Genomic DNA, 20,654 nt, shown 5'->3' on the forward strand with positions numbered 1-20,654 from the left:
GGGAAACATGGCAAAAGTAACATCAATTTTATTCTTATTTATATTTTATATTTTAAGATATTAAAATCTTTGTTTCGTGGATTGGCAATCTTTAAAGGGGCCCTATCATATAATTTAGTGCAATGTCAAGTGAACAATACTCACAAATGAAACATGTTTTGTTTTGCATTTTTAAAATTAAAAAATTGAAATCTTATTCTACACAAAACAGATTTTGTGAAATGTACGTGCCTAGATTGTGACTGTCATTAATTTTTAATTTGACAGGTAACATTTTTTCTGTATTTGTTTTTCATATAGTGCAGTAAGCATACTAGAGATGGTAACTCCAAACATACTTTGTATGTGTCCCTGAACCTCTTATTTATATTCTCCCACACTGAAAAATATCTCTGAAGTCATAATGCCAGATTTTAAAAATAAACAACTAAATGACTTTCCACCAACATTTGGTGAAAAATAAAAAAAATGTGGTATTCTTTTGGCAAGCTTAGCACATCTAGAAAAGTGAAACTGCTCAAAGCAACTAAGAAGACATTGCCAATCTAATTCTTAATGGCATTATTACCTTCCAAATGCACACTGCATCAGATTACTTAAAAATGATTTAAATAAAAATTGTAGTCCCTATTCACTCAAAGATTATCCACTTTTGTACAGTTCTCTTCCCTCCAAGAAGGTAGGGTAAATCTGAATCCCGGAATTTAGCCTGTTACCATAAACTTCAAAACAAATAAATTGATTTTAACAGTACAGATTCAAAGACGACATCACAAGGAAGTAAAAATAGCAGCCAGCAAAGTTGCGATATGAAGTATATAAGTAATTAGATCTAGCAACTGAGGTGGATTAGTTGCTAGATCAGAGATGTTTGTAAAAAAATTCAGGTGGCATAAATAGAATAGTTGCAGAACAAATGGGAGAGTGCTTTGTGTATGAGTAAACCAAGAAAAAAAATGAAAGCTTTGTCACTTGCCTTGATTTTTTCTATCCTGCATGAGGAGTATGCAGATTCCATTACTTGTTTCCATAAATGCATAGTTGATGAAAATAAGAGCTAGATTGATAATTTTAGAATTATACCAAATATGTATTGAATGTATGCAGTCACCCACCACTTTATACACACACATATTATTTTTAATAATATTTTATACATATTTAAAATATTGATAATAGTAGTAAAATCTAATGCAAATTTAAATTTAAAGAGGAAGGAAGAATAAAGTGAAGAAAAAGCAAAGTGGGAATATAATAAAGAAAAAGAACATATATCCATACTATATATATACAAGTATAAACAAATGTAGTGGCTTTCCACTTCTATCAAGACTACAAAGAAATGTATCTTCATCCCATATCCTATCCTTTATCCACAAAACATCAACTTTTCAGTCAAGTCATCAGCCAAAAGTCTAAAATGTGGGACAATTTTCAAAAGTGATTAGAAAATGAAGTTGTGAAGTTAGTTTCTTTAAAAACTCTACCAGTGGTGCAATCAAGAATGCTGATCCCTTCATTTCCCAGCACTCAAGACACACACAAAAACACTGTTCCTTGTATGAAGCAGCCATCTAGAACATATAGGTGCAGTCTCATCCTAATCCAGAGAAGTTCCAAGAAACCAGTCAACTCACCAGTGTTTTGGTCTTTTTTGTGGTCATTTCCACTTTTGCAGAGCTGTTTTCAGTTTGCCATTATCTCCCCTGGAAATCCTCTATCTCAAACATATGGCTTGGGCCACTAATAAGAAATAAATATATAAAAATATAGCAAAACACTAAATAATAAAGATAGGAGCCAAGGTAAAACCACACAATCAGCATAATCAAGATATGTGCTGAACCATGTACCCTAGGCCCACAGATCTGTATTAATTCTACTCCAAAAGAAATTCTTTTGGATGGGCAGAGATGTCATTTTCAAATCTCAATAATTTTCCCGTAAGATTCAAGTACTTTTCTTGTTCCTTATTTTTTAAATGTTCTTAAACAGGTAATCCTGTTATCCTGATTTCTATAAACTGTACCAAAAAATAAAAATACTAAAATATTAAATGGTTTCCATCATTTAATTAAAATTATTTTTTCTTTGTTCCTTCTACTCAGCTCCAATTTGAGCAAGAAATTTAGCTTTTACCAAATTTTACAAGAAAATGAATTGTCATTTGGAATGGTTTATATGTACGTGTGTGCTAAGTTTCTTACTTATATTTTTAGATATTCCTTTCAAAGGATACCTAAAGTCTGCAGACGTACTTCAAGATGTGTAGTTCTGTTATTCCCAGGCTCTGGTTTTAACAGATCGACGTATCCGAGAAGATTATCCTCAGCAGGAAATTCTAAGGGCACTTAAAGCCAAATGTTGTGAAGAGGATCTAGACTTCCGAGCTTTGCTGATGGATGAAGTGGTCTTGACCATTGAGCAAGGAAATCTGGGTAAGAATACTATATAGAAGATATGAATTGATGACTGTTAGTAGAGTATGGAGGAGAATATTTGTAGCTCAGGGTTGAAATGAAGGGTCCTTGGTGCTCTCTGAGTTTGCTTGTTTTCTTGCAGATGTTTCATTACCCAAACTAGGTAACATCATCAGTGTTATGGAAATCTCAGAAATGATTGTATTTGGTCAGCCTGGCATTGTCTCTTGTTCTTTTGGAAAATAAAGCAGATTAATAATTAAAATGGTAGCCACATCATAGCAGAATTCAAGGGGGATTATAATAGCCCCAAGGGGTGGGGTGTCAACCTACAGTGCTATGTAATGTAAATGTGTCACCAGCTCTGTCTTGGCATTGAACATTGTTCCGTATTACAAGGCATATTTCTATTGTGCTGTACCATCAGTATATTTCAACTGCAGTGAAAAGCTTCCTACTACAGTCTTCCCTACTCTGAGCCCACCTGATTTTTGGACTAATTCCCAGTTTTGGAATGGCTGGGAGTAGCTCAATTAAATAAAATAATTATTTTTGAATTTCATTTTCCCCTCCCCATATGAAAGCTATGTCATCTTCAAAATGTTCATTCTGAAGAAAGTGAATTGATTTCTGAGTCAATGTCCCACAAGAAATTTGTAGAGAGGTAATATCTAAGTGTACATATATTAATACCCATCAAAAAGTTATTAATGCTGATTTATTTCATTTATGTAATTTATATCCATTATAATCAGCTGGTTGATAGATTTTACAAGAACATAATACAAATAAAACACTCATGTTAAGAATAAAATAGTTTAAAATTATTATAAATATATAATGGATGCCCACAATAAAAGAAAATAAATTTCAGAAAATATTCAAGCAACAAAAATAATAGAACAATATTAATGGTGTACTTCAGTCTTCATTAGAAATAATACATGTAGTTTTCTAATGGTCATTAGCAAGTGTTTGAAATTAAAACGGTGCTGAATGAATTAATATCCTTGTTTGAAGTTACAGCTGTTGTTGCACTGTCATGGTCACATAATAAAAATTCAAGCACTTATGACTACAGGGGTGCTCCAGTTCTCCACATGCCTGTCTTCCAGATCTAGGTAGTCCTGCACAGCAGCAGTAGGCAGCCCTCTATATCAGCCCTAGCCTGCTACTGCCACTCAAATGCCAGCACTGTATTCTCCAAGGTGTGTGTGCTTTGGTGAATGGCACAATTGCCCTCACTGCCCAATACTGAGGTTTTGCTTTGTTCTGCCCACCTTCATGTGTTTTTCTCCTGCTGTTAAGTGGCTTGCAATGACCTACCTGAGGCAGCTCTTGGAGCCTCTTCACTCATGACTTTGGAAACCCCCATAAGCCCTGCATGAACAGAGCCCATTCTTTGGAAACTTCTGGAAGCCCCATTTGACTTTGGAAGCCTCTGGAAGCCCTGCATGATTTTAGAAGCCTCTGGAAGCCCCATATAAATAGGCTCTTTTCTTGACCTTTCGGAGGCTTCTGAACTCATGCAGGGCTTCCAGAGGCTTCTGAACTCATGGATCTTCTGAAGTCATGTGCAAACAAGTTCTGTTCTTCAGGAGCTTCAGGAAATCCCACTTGACTTCAGAAGTCTCCAGAAGTTATACACAAATTTGGAAGCCTCTGGAAGTCCTGCACAGACAGGGGCTTCTGAAGAATTGGACAATAAGTCAACCCCCTATTCTGAAAAAAACGTATTGTGTCCAATCTTTTCTTGAAAATTTCCAGTGATGGAGCACCCACATCTTCAGGAAGCAAGCTGTTCCGTTGATTAATTTTCTCATTGTCAGGTAATTTTTCCTTAGTTCCAGGTTGGATCTCTCTTTAATGAGTTTTTTTTCCATTGATTCTTCTGGGGCTTCTGGGGCTTTGGAGAAAAAATTGATCCCCTCTTCTCTGACTGTTCCTCAAGCAAGGAGAGATCACTATCATGTTATCCCTAATCCTTCTCTTTGATTGGTTCCACATACATTCATAGTATGGTTAGCCTCCAGACCACTCATCATCTTTGTTGCTCTTCTTCATACTCTTTTTAGGATCCCAGGGTCTTTTTTTGTATTATGACAACCAGAGTTGAATGCAGTATTCCAAGTGTGGTCTTGCTAGTGCAGTATAAAGCGATACTATAACTTCTCCTGATTTTAATGCTGTTCCTCTATTAATGCAATCTAGGGCTGTATTGGCAGCTGCAGCACTCTGCTAACTCAGTACTTAAATGGTGGTCCACTAGAACACCTCGCAGTTAGTACTGTTGAGCCAGCTATTGCCTATTCTATACCTGTGCATTTGGTTTTTCTTGCCTAAGTGCAGGATCTTACTTTTCTCATCACTGAAATACATCTTGTTGAATAGGGCCCAATGCTGAAGTTTGTCAAGATCCTTCTGAACCACTGTTCCCTCTAAGGTGCGCGGCTGCGCGGCCGCGCACGTGGCAAGAAACCCCCGCGCAGCAGTTTCTAACTGCCGTGCAGAGATTTCTATCAAAGCAAACGTGGGGAAGTCCTTTGCAGGTGGCTAGAACTGGCCGCCCGCAAAGGATTTCCCCAGACTGGGAGAGATATTAAAAAAAAACGGCGGTCCTTCTAGCTCGCTTTGTTGCTTGGTTTGCTGCAGCCCTGGGGAGCCATGGAGAGGGCGAGTCAGAGGCAGCCCAGCACCTGGCGTCCCCCCCCCTCGGCGGCACCGAGATGGCTCTCCTGGATGCCCGACCTGCTGGTATCTCCCCCCCCCCCCATTTCCACCTTCCGGAAGCCCATCGCTTCGGGCGCTTCAGGCTCTTTTCTTTCCTCCCATCCCTTGCCCTGCTTTCTGCTCGAATGGAATATCTGCTGCTGCCTCCTCCTCCCCCAACAGCACTGCCGGATTTGCCGCCCAACGCTGCGGCTGAGGTGAAGCCGCCAAAGCTCCCGCCAGCACCCCTGCTTAGGTGAGATGTTCCGAGTGGAGGGGAAGGCAGGCACCGCCGCCGCTGCCATGGGCGGGGGCGCCAGCGGGAGCTTTGGCGGCTTCACCTCAGCTGCAGTGCCGGGCAGCAAATGTGGTGGTGCTGTTGGAGGAGGAGGAGGAGGTGGCAGCAGTTATTCTGGTGGGGGGGGGGGGCTCGTCACAGCAGTGATAAGGCCATAGATCAGTCATTTTTAGATGCAGGACATTTTCATACAGTAATGTAGAAAAAGCAATGCTGTCTGCCAAAATGCTGTCACTTAATGAATATGTATAAACATATCAGTGAAAAGTGGGGGAATGAAAGGCAGTAAAAATAGGAAATGTTTGCTGAAAAGCAATGCAAACAGAAATGCCTTCTTGTTAAATTCTTCAAATACAATTTTAAAGATTGTCTTAAATTTCTTGCTGGTTTACAGGCATTATTTTTTTCTTCCAAAAATTAAGTTAGCCTCAAGGAATTTCATTCCCAAGAAATGAACACAGAAATGAATGTAAAAAGAAACTATTTAAAAAAACCCTGTTCATTAATTATATAAAGCACTATTTTACTTACACTATTTTCTCCAACTACCATTTCAAATTATTCACCCTTCGAAGTTCCTATGTTTCCCTCTCTCCGTGTGTGTGTGTGTGTGTGTGTGTGTGTGTGTGTGCGTGTTTAAAATGCAGGAATAAAAATGCTCCTAACACACCACAACTTTAAAGGCTATTTTTGTTTCAAATGCCAGACTTTCTGAGCCAACATTTTGGTTGCTAAGCAGGAGCATTGTTAAGTGATACTGATATTATATAACACTTTTAATTAAGCAGGTACCTTGAATAAACATAACTTTGAGTTTCAAATAATACTGATTTCGTTGTTGTCTTAGGTGACATCTGTGAAAAAATTCAGGTGCTCAGGCATGAAAATGTGCCGCTCAAACACTATACTTTTTCACACTGAAAAAAAATTAGAGGGAACATTGTTCTGAACCTTGAGTCTATCTTCCAAAGTATTAGCAATTCCCCTAACTTGGTGTCATCTGCAAATTTGATGACTCCCCCTTATATCTAGATCTTTTATGAAGAAGTTGAAGAGCACTAGACCAGGACAGAACTTTGAGGTATCCCATTGCATGCATCCCTCTATGTACATGCAGTTATGTTAAGGGCTACACACTGCAATTAGTCAGCTAATTGTGAATTCATCTAGTAGTAGTACTGTCTGTCAAACATTGTTCCATCTTATGAAGAAGTAGGCTGTGGTCTATTTTATTAAATGCCTTAACTGTAGCCTAAATATACTACAGGTAGTCCCCGATTTACAACAGTTTCATTAGTGACTGTTCAAAGTTAATAAAGCACTGAAAAAAGTGACTTATGACCAATTTTCACTCTTATGACCATTGCAACCATATGATCATGTGATCAGACCCATGATCATGTAATTAAAAACTCAGGTGCTTGGGAACTGACTTGTATTTATGATGGTTGCAGTGCCTCGGGGTCATGCAATCACTTTGTGCAACCTTCTGACAAGCAAAGTCAATGGGGAAACCAGATTCAGTAATAACCATGTTAACTATCTTAATAATGGCAGTGACTCACTTAACACTGTGGCAAGAAATGTCATAAAATGGGACAAAACTCACTTAACAAATATCTCACTTTGCAGTAGAAATTTTGGGCTCAATTGTGGTTGTCTGTTGAAGACCATCTGTATAGCCACATCATTTTACTGATCCACTAATTTAGTCACTGAAAAAAGGCAACAAGGTTTGTCTGGCATGATCTATTTTTAAGAAACCCACATTGGTTCTGGAAATCTCTTTGTTTATTTCTAGATTCTTACAAAAGTGGCGTTTTATCATCTTTTCCAGGATTTTCCCAGGTATTAAAGTCAAACTGATTGGTCTGTAGTTTCCTGGTTCCACTTTTTTTCCTGTTTTGAAGATTAGAATCATATCAGCTCTTTCCCAATCTTCTAGTAATTGTGCCATGCTCTAGAATCCTTGAAAGATTTTGTTCAGTGGTTCCAAATTTAAAATAAAATTGGAAACAATTCTGAAAATGGATCTATTATGTTTTTTCCTCCACTTTACTAAAGTATACTCCATTAATCCATTTTAGGCCCAGTATACTCTTTATCTTCATAAACGACTTAGATGAGGGAATAGAAGGGGAACTTACCAAATTTGCAGATGATACTAAGCTGGCAGGAATAGCCAACACCCTAGAAGATAGGCTCAAGATCCAGATGGATCTTGACAGACTTGAACACTGGGCCATATCTAACAAAATGAAATTCAATGTAGAGAAAAGTAAAGTCTTACACTTGGGCAAGGAAAACCAAAGTATACAGTAGACTTGGTGAAACCAGGCCTAATAGCTGTCACTGTGAGAGGGATCTTGGAGTCTTAGTGGACAACCAGCTAAATATGAGGCAGCAATGTGCAGCGGCTGCCCAAAAAGCCAATGCCATCCTAAGCTCCATGAACAGAGGGATGCAATCAAGACCAAGGGAGGTACTAATACCACTCTATAAAGCCTTAGTAAGACTACACCTAGAGTACTGCATCCAATTTTGGTCACCACACTAAAAAAGATGTTGAGACTCTAGAAAAAGCGCAGAGGAGAGCAACCAGGATGATTAGGGGACTGGAGACGAAAACATATGAAGAGTGGTTACAGGAATTGGGCATGACTAGTGAAGAGAAGGACCAGGGGAGACATGATAACAGTGTTCCAATATTTGAGGGGCTGCCACAGAGAGGAAGGGGTCAAGCTATTTTCCAAGGCACCTGTAGGCCAGATAAGGAATAAGGGATGGAAACTGATCAAGGGGAGATTCAACCTAGACATAAGGATAGTTTTTCTGACAGTGAGAACAATCAATCAATGGAGCAGCTTGCTTTCGGAAGTTGTGGGAACAGGTTTTCAAGAAGATATTAGACTGCCATTTGTCAGAAATGGTGTACGGTCTCCTGCTTGGGCAGGGGGTTGGACTTGATGACTTACAACAGAGATCACCAACCTTTCGGACCTCAGGGACCACTAAATTCATAATTTTAAATCCTGCGGCCCACTAATCTGCCTAATGACTGGCTAGGTGGGCGTGGCTAGGTTTTTCATGTGACTGGGTGGGCAATGACCAACTTGATGTCACTCATGTTGAGGGGTACCTTGACACCCTCTACTCGCACCTCCCCTCCCAGCCACTCCTCGCCTGGCCACCAGGCTCCTTAGAGCCCAACAGGAAGCAGTTGTTGGAGCTAAGCAGCTACCATGAGAAAGAGTTGGCAAAACAACTGGCTCAGTTCAAATTCTGACCGAGAAAGAGGCTAACAGAAGCATCTCACTGAGGACTACGAGCATAGGCTTTCCAAGCAGAGGGAAGACCTGTGGGAGTGCAAGGCCAGATACCGGTGCCTGGAGGCTCAGCAGGCTGAGATGGTCAGCCAATTCCAGGCCATGATGCAGTTCCACTGCAACAAGACCCTCCAGTTCTTTGTCACCAGCAGCACTTCCCTGTAGCCTTCGACCATAACCCCACACCAGGAGGCTGAAGCAGACCCCAAATTGGAATTTCTGCCCCCCTCTGACCCACATAAAAAGTTCCCAAGGGTGAGACACTCTGCAGCAACACAAATGTTCATTGCATCCGAACTCAGGGGCTGTAGTTTGAGGACTTCTAATTTAGTGCAATGTAAAAAATGCAAATAATTTTTCTGTGGACCACCAACATTTTTCGTGGGCTATGGGATTTCTTGGGCCACCAACATTTCTCACAGGGTCCACGGACCACCATTGGTGACCGCTGATTACAAGGTCCCTTCCAGTTCTGTTAATCTAATCTAATCCCATTTCTGTTAATCTAATCTAATCCATGAAAGAGATTCATTGTTAAACAGTTTGACGGAACTGCGTGTCTCCGATTAATTATCAACTGTGTCAATTGCTTGTTTAAACTAAAGACAAAATAGGGGGGGGGGGCGTGCAGAATAGTATAAACAGACTTGTTCATATATCTGTACATGTTCTTTGTGTTTCAAATATGCTTATGACTCAAATCCTGCCAAAAAGAAAAGTTTTTCATTCTATGTCAGCTAGTTGCACTCTGGATTGTTACTGAAAATAGGTAGATGTCAAAATAGTGAGACTTTAAAAAATTCTGTCATATCTATTTAGGCACAAAGCTAAGAGATACTGCTAGAGATATGCTTGTTTCACAGGTATTTGGACTAGAAATGGTGCTTTCAGTTGCCATTGTAAGCAAATGAATGGGGATAGTAAAATTATAGCTGTTGAAATAATGTTTTTGTTCATTTCTTGTGGAATATCCCATGATAATATATTTACATTAAGATGATTTTTCCATCAGTACAATTGTTTGTGTAACTTCATTTTATGTCAAGTTTTTATTTTATATTCCTTCTACATATCAATGTGTGAACAGTGTGACACCTGGGTACCATACATTTAGCACAGATAAACATAATGTTGTTACTCATAGTTATTACAATTCTTTTTCCTTGTTTTATGTTGTTTAAACATATTTAATACACCACCATTCAATTTCTAAACCTCCCTCATTATTACATATATCTTGTTATATTAAAATATGTATATTGTGGTTCCTCTCTTATTTCTATATCTATTCTTTCTTATTTTTCCCATTGGTTCATTTAAACATAAGTAACGTTTCTTTACTTACGCGGAGGAGAGCCTTCTCAGTAGCAGCTCCGACCCTTTGGAACGATCTCCCCGTGGAGATTCGCACCCTCACCACCGTCCAGACCTTCCGCACAGCCCTTAAGATCTGGCTATCCCGTCAGGCCTGGGGATAAAGATTCTAATCTGCCCCACCCGAAGTTGAATGAAAGTTGTGTTTTATCGTTTTATTTTTTTTTTCACTCACGTATTGTCTTATGTTTTGTCTTGCACTTCCCCTCCATGAATTGTAAGCCGCCCTGAGTCCCCTCAGGGAAAAGGGCGGCCTATAAATAATAAATAAAATCTAAAAAAAAATAAAAATCTTTTCACCATTATTTATTATCCCCGGTCTTATATTTAATATTTTAAAAATTACCAATTTTTCCAACATGCTTTCAATATCCCAAATATCCAAAACTACGAATCAATCCAAATATTAACAGCATTCAATTGATCCTGGGATTATATCTCCAACTCCCCACAAATTCTAGTCCTTGAAGATTGAAATTCACAATATATTTTAACACAATATTAATAATACCTTTAAATTCCCTAATCCTGAACTTCTACCTTCGACCGTTAGCTTATTTTTAATATAGTAAATTCTACTTATCTGTTAGTATATATACTACTATTTCCCTATTTATATTTTCTACTTTCTATTTTACTATTGCATTTTATCGCTATCCATCATCTCTTACCTTGTCTCCCCGAAAATAAGGCAGGGTCTTATTTCTTTTGACCCCCAAAATAAGTGCTTGGCCTATTTTGGGAAGGTCTTATTTTTGAGGTGCAGGAGGCGGTGAGCGTGGTCACCTCATGGCTGCTGCTGTGTTGCAATATTTTTGGGGAGGACTTATTTTCGGGGGAGGGCTTATTTAGCGCAAGTGCTCAAAAGTTCCGATTGTGCTTATTATCCTGGGAGGTCTTATTTCAGGGAAACAGGGTAGTCTTTTTGGAGTTCCATCATATGTTAACTTTTTTATCCCCTTTTTCTTCTCTCTCTTGGAAATTTATAGTATTTTATAGTGTTTTTATATCCACTAAATTTTCTTTCAAGTTGCCCTAACCCTTTAGCTCTTTCTGCATCTTCCCATCTCTAGTTCTTTTTTTGAAGAGATTTTCCTTTTTTTTCTCTATTCTATTGTAAACTTTAAAATATTATCAACTTGATTCCTATTTATCAGTCCTTTCTCTCCATTATCTTATTTTCTTGCATCTTACTTTGATTTTTTCCTTCCACTGCTTCTTCTAATTTTCCATCTATTTCCTGAATATCTTGTTCATCTTCTTCTCCAATTGTTGCGGGCCTTCTACACTCATTTCTTGGCCCTTAGGCACTCCTTGTTTTCTATTGTTCTTTATAGTTTCATGCATATTTTTAAGCATCAAATTATTTCTTCATATCCCTCTATCATCCTCTGGTAATCCATTTTATTACAATTACTCAACATATCTCTATGATTCAAATGACTCAATATTTAAACACTTCTACAGAGCCAGTATTACTAAAACGTAATCATTCTCATAGTTATGTCTCCAGTCCCCATAGTTTTATAATTTTTAAAATTCTTGGTATTTTATAGTCTTTTAATTTTCCAATTATCTGTTTTCCCGATTGTCCAGATTTTAAGTTTTGTTTAATTTTCCTTCTTTTCTCTTTTCTTCTATCCCTTTTCTTTTTAACCTCGTGTGGTATTCTGTCAAATAATAATAGTAGTCAGATCAAATTAATCCACTCTGTTTTCTCCAATCTTTGGAGTCCTCAGTCCAATAATTGATTTTAAGTGGGTAGCTCCAGAGTTTCAGAAGTGCTAGGTCGCTGCTATTAAAAATAGTTGTGAACCTATCTTTTCCTGGATTATTCTTTTGGGTTTAAGATTGAAATAAAAAGAATTCTTGTCACCCAGTTTATGCCCCAGTTTATAACAAAGTCTGCGCCTGCATTGTGCTTAGATAGTCGTCCTCTCTCCCACCTTGTGGCAGCCATCTTAAACTGCCTCTTTTTCCCCGATGTGGCATAAAGGGAAAAAGCTCTGGGGCTCAACAGGAGATTGCGATCTCTCCTGCGGCCTCCAGAGCACCCCTCCTTAGCTTCACTGCCCCTACAAGGCAGCTTTGGCTCCTTCCGGAGCCCACAAACAGGGAGAAAACCTGCACAGGAACGGAGGTGACTGTTCTCTGTGACTGGTCACTGGGAGGCTCCACTCATTTCCCTTATTTTGATGGAGTGCTAATGCACTTCTAGACAGGAAATTAGCATTTAATTCTATTCCCCTTCCTCTTTATGCACACATTTAGATGGTTGAGGACAATGCTTTTGTTTAGTTATTTTCTTCTAGGAAGCTCTATCTTTAACCCTTTTTTAATGTATACCTTTTCTTCCTATTTTCATTTTACTATGATTATAAGGTGGAGGACTATGATTCTATTGTGGACTTAAAATAAAGTTTCTTTCAAGGAGCTTGGTCATACATGTGCAATTTTCAGAGATTAGGAGATGCTTAAACAAACGTATGCTCACAAATCTGGTGCTTGATTATATTTTCCAGATTTTCCCAGATATTAATATCAAGCTGATTAGCCTGAATTTCCTGGGCCCATTTTCCCTTTTAATAGATTGGAACTACAAAAGCTCTTTTCCAGTCTTCTGATAGTTTTCCTATGGTACAGGAGCTTTGAAATGTGTTCCATGGTTCCGAGATCACGTTTGCCAGCTCCCTTGGAACACTGGGATATAAACCATCTGATCCAGGTGATCTCTTACCAATTCCTTGCCTATTTTGACTTGCATTCTGTCTCTCTCTGTGCTTGCTTTTAATATATTGGGCTATTTCTTCTTTTGCATAAAGACAGATGCAAGAATGAATTAATTTAGGTTTTTTTTAGTTTATTGTCATTGCACCTTGTACAACGAAATTAAGGCCCTCTTCAGTATACATTATAACTATAAAAATAAAACACAAACACACATCCTTCACATTCTATAGAACTGAATTGAAAAACCTGATTAATATTACACTATACAGTAGAATTCAATATAGTTATTGCCCTGGGATAGAAACTGTTTTTTAGCCTGTTGTCCTTGTTTTTATATCCTGGACCATCTGCAAGATGGTAAAAAAAGGGTGCCCAGGATGAGTTGATCTTCAAGAATGCTTTGAACTTCTTAAGGCAGCGGGATCTATAAAGCTCTGCCAAAGAGGGGAAGGGCAACCAATGATCCACTGGGCAATTACGTTAACCCTCTGGAGTGCTGTCTATCTGCCACTGTGCAATTGGCAAGCCATACACAGGTGCAGTGTTAAAATACTCTCTATGGTGCAGCACTAGAAAGTCACCAGCAGTTTTTCATTCAGTTGTTTCCTGAGAAGTCTCAGGTAGTATAATCTCTGCTGGGCCCTTTTGACCAGTGCTGCAATGTGTGTGCCCCTGGTCTGGTCCTCTTTTATGATCACACCCAGAAACTTTAAAACTGGCCACTTGCTCCACTTGTTCTCCATTGATAAGCCAGGGCTGGGTGCCTGATCTGTTCCTTCTATAGTCCAGTATAAGCCTCCTTTTGTCTTATTGGTGTTAAGGTTCAAGTTATTGTCTCCACATCACGAAAGCAACCTATCTCCCTCACCTCGATAGGCAGACTCAACCCCCCCACCCACGGAGATGAGTCCCACCACCTGCTGTATCATAAAGAGTGTAGAGTAAGGGACTCAACAAGCAACTTTGTGGTGAACCAGTGTTAAGAATAAGGGCTGAGAGATATGATTACCTAATCTGATCCTCTGAGAGCAGCGAGACAAGAAATCCATAATCAAAGGTAAACTGATGGTGCTATCTTCTTGCTGCCTATCACTTTCATCTGCTTCTATTAGTGGACCTTCCTTGACTTTCTAATGTAAGGAACAACTTTACATATTGATTTTTTTTGTTTATTTTGGCATTGTTGCAAGTCATAGTTCATTCTGGACCTTAGTTTTCTTGACTCCCTCTGCAGATTTGGGCTGGTATTCTGCTTTGGTTACCTGCTCCTCTTGGCATTGTTGCCAAATGAATATTTTTTGCCAAGTGTACTATTCCATATTTGGAATATTGCCATTGTCAGCTGATTTCAGGTATGCGAAAATCAATATTGGAAGAAACATTTGTTTTTATTTCAGTCTCATTCATGTTTTAAAAATATGTAACTTTTTAATTAGAGCAAAAAGCAAATATCTTTCAAAATTGAACTTCTTTGAAGTGTCATTCTTCACTAGAAGAAAGATCAGAGCTTTCTTAAAAAGATACATTAGTGCATTGTAATAACTAATAAATAGCTTGTCAGTGCATGAATCACTATGACCAGGATATATTTTTTCAAGAATTATCACAGCTGTACCATCCAGTATCATCATACGAAGTCCAAAAGCAAGGGTGGTATATGGGAGTCTTGAAAATCCTCATTGTGCAAGTATACATGTACTTTTTGTTTTTGTTTAACTATACTTCACTGAGTACATTAGAGATAACAGTCTTTGTAAGCGTAGTCCTCATGTATGCATAGCATCACAAATTCTAAAAACAATTGTAGAAAAGGAAAATAATGGTTTATTACCTACCTATATTTTTTTCTTACACTTGGCTCCCAACCTCAGGGTGTTCCGGGTGAAATGTACCAATTATTTTTATAAGAATGGTGCTTTGGTGTAAAACAACAAAATTCCTCATCCACAATTTTAGACAAATATGTTTAGACAATATAAAATTGGAGAAAACAAAAAAGTGGAGATTGTAATAGTCTCCATAAGCATCATGTAGAATCAATTAAAAATAACAATGCCAGCTATTTAGATAATACAGTAATACAACTTCTACTGTTTATAACTATCCCAATTTCAAATTAAACTAAAACACTTTGAAATATATATGACATTAAAGTCTAATTGAACTTTACTATCCTAATGATTTGTTGATATTTTAGAAACATCCCAAAGGGAGACTTGTCCAAAAGTCAATAATAATTGAAATACTAAACAGGGCAATAGATGATGGTTAGAGATATGAATACTTATTAATATGGTAATTGCTTCATGAGGATTAGAAAATAGAGTAGAAGGTAGAAATTGGGAAAATAGTATGATGGTATCCCTCTGTAATGCAATTTAGGATTGCCTTGGCTTTTTGGGGGCTGCTGCAGCACACTATTAACTCATATTTAATACAATACAATAGCAGAGTTGGAAGGGATCTTGGAGGTCTTCTAGTCCAGCCCCCTGCCTAGGCAGGAAACCCTATACCATTCTAGACAAATGGCTATCCAACATCTTCTTAAAGACTTCCAGTGTTGGGGCATCTACAACTTCTGGAGCCAGCGTTCCACTGATTAATTGTTCTAACTCTCAGGAAAATTTCTCCTCAGTTCTAAGTTGCTTCTCTCCTGATTAGTTTCCACCCATTGCTTCTTGTTCTACCTCAGGTGCCTTGGAAAATAGTTTGACTCCCTCTTCTTTGTGGCAACCCCTGAGATATTGGAACACTGCTATCATGTTTCCCCATAGTCCTTCTTTTCATTAAATTAGACATACCCAGTTCCTGCACCCATTTCTTCATATGTTTTAGTCTCCAGTCCCCTAATCATCTTTGTGGCTCTTCTCTGCACTCTTTCTAGAGTCTCCATATCTTTTCTACATCGTGGCGACCAAAACTGAATGCAGTATTCCAAGTGTGGCCTTACCAAGGCATTATAAAGTGGTATTAACACTTCACGTGATCTTGATTCTATCACTCAGTTTATGTAGCCTAGAACTGTGTTGGCTTTTTTGGTAGCGGCTGCACACTGCTGGCTCATATTTAAATGGTTGTCCACTAGGACTCCCAAGATCCCTCTCACAGTTACTACTATTGAGCAAGGTACCACCTATACTGTACCTGTGCATTTCGTTTTCTTGCCTAAATGTAGAACCTTACACTGAGACTCCACTGAGACTCCAAGATCCCTCTCACAGTTGCTGCTATGAAGCCTGGTTTCACCCAGTCTATATGTGCATTGTTGGTTTTTGGAAACCAATTGTTCATAGTAGTTCAGCTAACATATTAAAACATCTTAAAAAGCATTTCAGTCAAATATAGGCTGTGGTCCAGGATCTTTCTTTCTACCCTCACAAGGTCCTTATATACATAACTGCCATACTTGCAATGCTGTGTTTGCATTTGTACATATGGTAGATAACTAGCCACATTGACAGTATCAAATTATCTGCATGCCATATTAGAACTGTCCTTTAGTATGTATAAGATAATAGCCTTCTAGTTGAGCTATAAAGATTCTTGTTTGATTTGGTGTGGCTTATTAAGTTAAACTTTCCTTGAAATTAGTGCAACTCTATGCAATAAACATCTAAGCGCAACTCAGCAGCAATGCAGTAATGCTTGCTTTGCCAGCTAATGAAGTATCTTGTAGCAAAATTCTGCTCTTTACAGTTATGGTCTTTCTGTAACATTTGAAAAAATCAGGATTAAAAGGACGATGAATGAATTGGTTTGTTTTTTGTTTTTTAAGCATCAATATGAAAAAAAATGTCTAGATAGGCAGAGCAAAAAGAATTACGGTATAAGCTGTGTATAATTATAGCCTTTATCTTACTATAGAGTGAACTTTGACATGTATGTTGATATGTTGATAACTGGAGAAACTAGGAAGTATGCTTCTGGCTTAAGTGCTTGAAGAAATTGTCAAATCTCATCACCTCCTTGCTAAGACATGTTCAGTTGTTAGGATACCAAGGAAAGGGGCTTTCCAGAATTGCCCTGTTAGCAACGCACTGCTGCAATATATTGACTATCTCTAAAATATCTTTTTAAAAAGACATTGTTAATCTTCTGCTTTATTTTTCAAAGAACATAAATCTTTACTTTTACAGAAACAGGAGAAAAATGCGTAATTTAATTTTTTCAATTTATAAAGCTCACCAAGGTGACACTAGACAGAAAACAGAATTTTAAAGTAACAAAATATTTAGAAAAAATGTGGGATAACAGCATCACCCCCGATGGATTGCATCTGGCTAACCATCTGCACTCAATGGGGCCAGATCAGAGGTGGGATTCTATCAGTTTGGCCCCAGTTCGGCACAACCGGTAGCTCCAAAAATCAGCTGAGAGCGAACCGGTTCGCTCCGACCTTCAGGTGGGTCCGCCCCGCCCCTGGACTATACTCACCTATATTTCCTTGTTTTTTTACCCCAGCTGATAAGGATAACACAAGTGGATTCCTTTGCCTCAACTGTTTTCCTGTGAACTATGCATGCGCGCGCAGCTCGCATCAGGCCACTTTAGGTGTGCACAAAGCACACATTCAGCGAACTGGTTGCTAAACCGGTAAGATCGTACCCTGGGCAGATCTACATGGACAGAATATACCTCAAGGTTCTGGTTTGACCCAGTACTCTTCAAATCTTCATAAATGATCTAGATAAGGGGATAGAAGAGGAATTGTGATGGGCATCCACCACATGAATGTGTGCACATGTATACTTTCCGCCTGCGGCCCTCCACAACGCTCCAGCTGCTTGGCGGAGTATCGCGTAGGCTCTGTACCACTTTGTGCACGGAAGCCCTGAAAACCTCAAATACCGGTAAGGAGTGCCAAAAGGCGGGTGGCCCTCTGGAACATCATACTGGACTGGTACCTGGTGTTCCCGGCAGGCACCGGTATACTTGTACCGGGGCGTACTGGTCGTACCCACCACTGGTATGTATCTTTCCATGGCTCTTTGCATCACTCTTAGTTTTTGTATTAATTGTGAGATTAATATCCATGTTTTACTGGCATATGTTAACAGTTGGTAGTACACACTAATCGAAAACTTTTCAGGCATAGGGTGAGATTGTTCTGAAAAATTATGCTTAGCTTGCCAATTATATGTGATCCATTGTGCTGTAGCTACTCCTGAACCCTGCCTGTTCCTTTGCCTATACATCATTTAATGTTCTCAATATTCTTTTTGCTATTATCTTGGTGAAAGCCTTCTAGATGACTGAAAGTAGGCTTATTGGGTAATAGTTCTTTAAACCATCTTGAGCCCTTTCTTGTGTATAATAATTGCTTTATCATGTTTCCATGCATTGGGTTTTTTTTTTCTCTGAGGCATCTCAAGTATAGTTTTGCTAGTATCTTGTGTAAACTGACCACCAGCTTTCAGCATTTCAACTGTAACAGTCATTTCCTGAAGCTTTGCCATTTTTTATTGGTCTTATTGCACTTGATACTTCCTTCACTAAGATATCTGGTATTTCCACCTTCAAGTCCAAAGGGAGCCTGATTTAACCTGGTAATTTTTAGCACCCTCTGCCTCTGGGCAGGTCTTCCCGCTGCCATGTGTAGTTGCCCTAGGGCAGGCTGTCAAACTTGCAGCCTGCAAGCTGGATGTGTCACGCACTGGTCACGCCCATGCCCGGTTTAGTGAAGGAGAAAAAGTCACGATATGTCACATGCCGCTGTGACAACACGAGTTTGACACCCCTGCCCTAAGGCTCCCGAGAATGTGGGTCATTTTTGAGGTTGTATTGGCATGTGGAAGGAATAGGCCATAATCTTCCACTCTGGTCCAATGCGGGTTGGCAGATGTGATTGGTGCTAGTCTGGGGAATCTGTCATGGCCTGTTTGCCTTGGGAGGCCCTTCTGGACATGTCTGATAACATAACCCACAATTTCATTTACCCACACAAGCCCCTTTGCCTTATCAAGGACCCATCATAGAAGGAGGTGTTCTCCTTTGTTACTTTGGGTGATGGATTACTCTTGTCTGCCACATTTCATTTTTATTTTATGCAGAAACAATATAGAATAACATGCTCTATATTATTCAGCATAAAATAAAAACAAAAATTGGCAGCCAAGGGTAACCCATCACCAACAGTAACAAACTATGCAGGCTTCACTAACTTCTTGAATCCTCATCTGGACGATAACCAAGACTTTGGCAAGGTCAGAGCCAATGTAAACTTGAGTGGTATGGTGTTCCAAAAGGAGGATAGTATGTCAAAACATGTTTCTTGTGTCCCACTACACAATGTTCCCTCTAATTTTTTTTCAGTGTGTGCGGAAAAGTATAGTGTTCGAGCGGCACATTTTCATGCCTGAGCACCTGAATTTTTTTAGCCATAATTGCCATCAGAGCAGATGTTGGGAGTGGGGCAGGGAGGAAAAGGGTCCCCTCCCTCTCCCTCAGACCCCCAGGAAGGGAGTGAGGGAAGGGAAGGGGAGGGAAAGGAAAGAAAATGGGAAACAAGAAAAGAAAGGAAAAAGGAAAGGAAATGGGAAAGAAGAAAGGAAAGGAAAAGAGAAAGGAAGAAAAAAGAAAAGGAAATGGAAAAGAAGGAAAGGAAAAGGAAAGAAAGGAGAAAGGAAAGGAAAAGAGAAAGAAAAGGAAAAAGAAAAGGAAAAAGGAAAAAAGAAAGGAAAGGAAAGAAGGAAAGGAAAGGAAAAAAAGAAGGAAAGGAAAGGAGAAATGAAAGGGGAAGAGAAAGGAAATGGAAAAGAAGGAAAGGGAAAGGAAAGGAGAAAGAAAGAAATGGAAAGAAGGAAAGGGAAAGGGAAAGGAAAAAAAAAAAAAAAAAAAAAAAAAAAAAGGAAAGGAAAGGAGAAAGAAAAGGAAATGGAAAGAAGGAAAGGCAAAGGAAAAGGAAAGGAAAAAGAAAGGAAGTTAGAAGGACAGAAAGGAAAAGGAAAGAGTGGAGAGGATTGGTACTGCTCAAAAATCAAGTCTCAAGATCCCGTGGACCCCTTTGGCTCAGGCAGTCCAATCCCACGCTGCTTCCCTCTCTCCCCAAAGCAAAGGGATCGCAGAAAAAAGGCTGAGCCCGAAGGGCTTCAAATGAGGCAATGCCTGAGAAACCCCGGATGTGCAGAGAAACGCAGGCTACAACCAGCGAATCCCATTTTCCCAGGAACTAACAAAGCCCCAGAAGACCAATGGGAATTCTCCCTTCTGCAGCGTCATCTATCTCCGGGCAGAGTCTTCCTTGATTTCACCAATCACCAGATGGAGGAGAGATTTCGGTGCAGAGAGAAGGGAGGGAGGGGGGATATTTTTAGTCACATTTAAAGATATTAAAAAACACTGCGCTGTAGTTTGAAACTTGTGCGTGGTGTTTTTTTGTTACCTGCGCGGCCGCGCATGCGCACAGCTTAGAGGTAACGCTGCCACTACATGATATTCTGTAATCAATGAAAATCTAGATCATGTCCTCCTATGAGATCTAATGGAGCAATGTTCTCTATTCTTCAGACTAGATCACTGGCACTCAATCTTTTCTTCACTGCCCCCCCCCCCCAATAACTCAAATGTCAGGCCTCGAAACCATCTTTTGCGTTGGGCCTTCAGACCTGCCACATTTAATGCTGTGGGAAATTGGGAGGGGGATCCATATGGAGTGTGATAGATATAGTCAAAATGACATTCCTTTCTCAAAGTCAAGGACGTCTTGCCCTGCAACTGGAGTGGTGTGACTGGGAGGCATCTCCAGTTGGGACAGTGCCTGATTAGACCATGTGATGGACATGTGAGTGCTGGGCAGGG

At 39.3% G+C, this 20,654-nt stretch overlaps 1 protein-coding gene across 1 annotated transcript in view; it reads left to right on the forward strand.

Annotated features, from left to right (window-relative positions):
• Positions 1 to 2,249: 2,249 nt before the first annotated feature.
• RIMKLB (ribosomal modification protein rimK like family member B) overlaps positions 2,250 to 20,654 on the forward strand; it is a 52,743-nt gene continuing 34,338 nt past the window's right edge. The window contains 2 exon segments of the mRNA XM_032213477.1: positions 2,250 to 2,295; positions 2,298 to 2,438. Coding sequence (XP_032069368.1) covers positions 2,265 to 2,295; positions 2,298 to 2,438 — 172 coding nt within the window. The 5' untranslated portion in view covers positions 2,250 to 2,264.

Source organism: Thamnophis elegans, chromosome 3 (genome assembly GCF_009769535.1).
Source record: "Thamnophis elegans isolate rThaEle1 chromosome 3, rThaEle1.pri, whole genome shotgun sequence".
NCBI classification, from domain to species: Eukaryota; Metazoa; Chordata; class Lepidosauria; order Squamata; family Colubridae; genus Thamnophis; species Thamnophis elegans.